Consider the following 4,089-nt stretch of genomic DNA (forward strand, 5'->3'; position numbering starts at 1 on the left):
CTTCCCTTCAATCTTTGGGGTAGACAACCGATCTCCCGCATCTTCTCTCTCGATGACGAACCCACGGATCTGACCGTCATCACATTTCGCCCATACTATCAACACGTCGGCGACAGGCGAGTTTGTGACTCGTTTCCTAAACGAGATTCGACAGTCTCACTTTTGCGCTCAATCGTGAAAGAAACGGTGAAAAGTACTAACCATGTTTTGCTGCCGTTCAATTTGTAGACCTTTTTATCGGAGTCGTAAATGGCTCTAGTCTCCATGGCTCCTGCGTCACTACCATGATTGGGCTCCGTCAAGCCAAAACAACCGATCTTTTCCCCGGAAACTGAAATACACTTTGAAAGCTATCGCCCACAACTCCAACGGTAATCGTCATTCAATCAATTTTACTAGCACTTATACAATTGTATTAATTAATCTAATTGTCGATCTAATTTTCATAAGTAATATAAAAATTAAATATTTTATTTTCGCTTTGTTTCTTATAGTTATCGAAAATAAATAATTATATAAAATTCTAGAACCTGGTAATTTTTTAATACAATTTAGAATAATAGTCTTACACAATTTAGAATAGTTATTAATTATCTTGTATCTAAATAATCTATGATTTTCACAATAATAGAGAAATTTTTATGTTGTTAGAGATAAAAGATTTATAATAATTTAATATTTACAACTTCAAATCGTTAATGACTATGGTTTATATATAAAAGAACATATAATTAGTCACTCAAGCAATCAATATGTGAGGTATAATCTTCAACTATGATTGAGATCCTCCATCACGATAATAATTATTATTATTAATTCTACAATTATTATTATTTAATAATAATTACAAATTATATGTTTCCATTAAAACTTGCGTTGTTTTTATGCTCCCCTTTTCAATAATGTTAATTTATTCTCAAAGCTATTGTATTAATTATATACTAATTATACGATTTAGAAATTAGAGAACGTAACACTAGAATTCTATCCTAAGAAACGCTTGAACGCACCCATTTTAGGTAGAAATCGTTCTTTTGAGCATCGCTGCCGAACATTAGATCGCACCGATCGAAAGAGAGGATTGCACCGAGAACGCCGATCGATACCCGCTGTCGATTTTCTCAATTTCCCTGGCAAGGAGCCCGTAAGCCACTGAGGATACCCCGGCGCCGCCATAGCCCTTCATGGTGCAGCCCAACACCCCGAGCTGTCCCATCTGCTTTACAATCTCTCGATCGAAGTGTTCCTTTCGGTCCGCTTCGATCACGTTCGGCAGGAGCTGCTCCTGGCAGTAGGAACGAAACTGATCCCTCATCAGGATTTCGTCCTGTGTCAATTGCGACTCTAGATCGAACGGATCCTCCCAATTGAAGGCGGCTGACCCACGAAATTCAATACAAATTTCAATACAAATTTTCAATAAAAGATCGATCGAAATTATACGCTCTTTGAATAAATTTTTATGACCCTGACGAAAACTATATTAAAGTTTTTGTATTCTTATTTAAAGTTGTGTAAAAGCGAAATGCAAATATTTCGAATTGTAAAATACATTTTTATTTAACAATACAATAAAATGTATTGACAATGTTACGGTTTAACTAATTTTTATATTTATATTAAACACATTTACGTCAATTTGTATATGAGAACTTTAATGTTCATCAATGCGCATACTGAAAATATTCAATCAAATTCATTATTAGAAAACAAGATTTCTTTTAAGTTTCTTTATTAGAAAGCTGCATCTTCAAAAAGTTGAGAAGTATTTTTCAGAAATCTTCATAAATTTAAATTAAAATTTTTTTAAACAATATGAGAAATATATTATGAATTTTTTTACTAGAAGATTGAATATTTTTTTAACTTTTCTTACAACATTCAGTACAGACTTTATGTAATATTACAAGATACAAGGAACAGTCTATTATAAATGCTAATAAATATTTAAATGACATATTTAAATAATATTTAAATGTCAAGGAACTAATTATGGATTTCTGATTGTAAATATTGGAGGATACAAACATGAGAAGAAATCGTAATAACAGTAAAGCTATATTTTAATTGTAATGTTCAATTTGTATGACAATGTAGAATTTACTGAAGAAGATTATATTAAAGGTCGAAATGTTTGGAACTATTTGAAATTATTTTATACTGTGATTTTAATTTATAATAATAATAAATGAATAAATTAACTTAAATAATCCATTTTTTTTTCTTATATAATATTACAGTGACATACAACGATGAAAGGGTAAATATCTTTTATCAGTTATCAGTAAAGATGAGAAAGCAAAATCGTAATGTCGGCAAAACGAACTACCGGTTGAATTGCGCCTTTGCATCGTGCTACCATCTATATTTTAAGTCAAGACTGTAGATCATCATACAGTACGAATCATGTCGCGATTAAGGGGATCCTAAAGATCTGTATTACCGACTAAACACGTATAATTTTTGTATAACGAATACTCTTTTTCTTTATCACGGATTGGAAAATCCTTTTCCAGGATTAAAGTATACGCATTAATACGTGTTTGTGAAATGGAATCTACGCTGAGAATGATCAAAAATTTCGAAATCGATATATTTTTTTACCATTCCTTAGTGTAACATGGCGTCTCAGCTGTCAAGTCGTGACAACATTTGTTTGATATGAAAGCTTTGCAACCCGAACGTACGAAATAATAGTTCCCAAACAACGACTGCGTGTATCATAGGCTGCGTGAGATATTGCTGTGGTAATATAAAAAGACATGTCGATGTGCGGCGCGCGGCGCGACATCTAGTGTTTTCGTCGGAGTTCGAGCTTTGCTTTAGGCGTCGTCTACAATACACGAAGTAAGAAGTAAGAGTAAGAAATTGACCAATCACAGTCGAATGTGAGAAGAATAATCGCCTGTGATTGGTCAATTTCTTACTCTTACTTCTTACTCCGTGTATTGTAGACGGCGCCTTAGGATCCCCTTAAAAGACTAGGCTATGTGTTTTATTTGTTTGATTATTAAAGATATGATTTAAAATTAAGTTGACTTACGTCTCGCTCGGAGCGTGGCGGAAGCAGAAATCTCTGATCAATATTTAAGGACGAATATGACAAATACTGATACACTATCACATGATCTAACGAAGAGTCCTAAGGTCCACAACGGATTTCCAAAGGATACGCCTCGTGGAATTTACACGACACAAACGGCCGGCTCTCAACAATAATCTCTGCATGTGGCTCGCCATGTTAACTAACGACTGATGATAGCGACGAAACACTGAGTTTGTTAATCTTGTTAAAAAAATCCTGTTATCGGACGTGTCTTAAGGTGTGTTCACACCGAGCGATTGAAAGTTCTAACAAGTGTTTTGACATAAATATTTATTCAATGACTTTTGATAAACATACTTCGACCAAGCAGCAGCTGACGACTAGTCAGCTGATCTGCTGATGTCGAGGGTATCGTGGAGTTTACACAGCAATATGATTGGCTCAACAACAATTTGGAGGCAAGTTCGAATGGCCGTCACTCACAAAGGAACCTCGCGAAGTGTTAAATCCTGATTTTATATACATATAGGTACGTAAAAATAAATTAATAAATTTAGAAAATATCAATTGAGGCGGGGAGCGATTTTATGCTCTAAAGATGACATTGTTTTGTCACTAAAAAAATTCTTTTTTTATTGATTTTACTTAAAAATATCTTTAAGTGAAGAATCTATTGATATATACTACTAATATATCGATATCGATGGATAGTTTTATTTTAGAAATATTATATTTTTTAGCCTTCCCTAAATATATATTTGCATTTTCAGTAGATATAACTAGTCTGCGAATCTCAAATTTACTTCGAATTTATCATGAATTTAATTTTAAAGTAAACATTACAAATACAGAACACTCTCTTCAAAATTTAATTAAGAGGGGGGGGAGGGCCATTCTATATTTTGTCACAAGTATTTTTAATTATAAATACATTAAATTTGATATAATGTCATATGAAATTAATTTCAAATTGTGTAACTTAAAATGTAATGAAATTTAAGAACATTTCTAACAGTGTAATTATATTTAATACATTGTGTATG

The 4,089-nt window shown here is 32.7% G+C and overlaps 1 protein-coding gene across 1 annotated transcript in view; it reads right to left on the reverse strand.

Annotated features, from left to right (window-relative positions):
- Positions 1 to 3,258, reverse strand: part of LOC108768998 (glutaryl-CoA dehydrogenase, mitochondrial-like) — a 4,877-nt gene extending 1,619 nt beyond the window's left edge. Inside the window, 7 exon segments of the mRNA XM_018519726.1 lie at positions 40 to 136; positions 202 to 331; positions 1,011 to 1,037; positions 1,040 to 1,057; positions 1,060 to 1,377; positions 3,044 to 3,076; positions 3,174 to 3,258. Coding sequence (XP_018375228.1) covers positions 40 to 136; positions 202 to 331; positions 1,011 to 1,037; positions 1,040 to 1,057; positions 1,060 to 1,377; positions 3,044 to 3,076; positions 3,174 to 3,240 — 690 coding nt within the window. The 5' untranslated portion in view covers positions 3,241 to 3,258.
- Between the last annotated feature and the right edge of the window lie 831 nt (positions 3,259 to 4,089).

This window comes from Trachymyrmex cornetzi, unplaced genomic scaffold, assembly GCF_001594075.2.
Source record: "Trachymyrmex cornetzi isolate Tcor2-1 unplaced genomic scaffold, Tcor1.1 scaffold832, whole genome shotgun sequence".
NCBI classification, from domain to species: domain Eukaryota; kingdom Metazoa; phylum Arthropoda; class Insecta; order Hymenoptera; family Formicidae; genus Trachymyrmex; species Trachymyrmex cornetzi.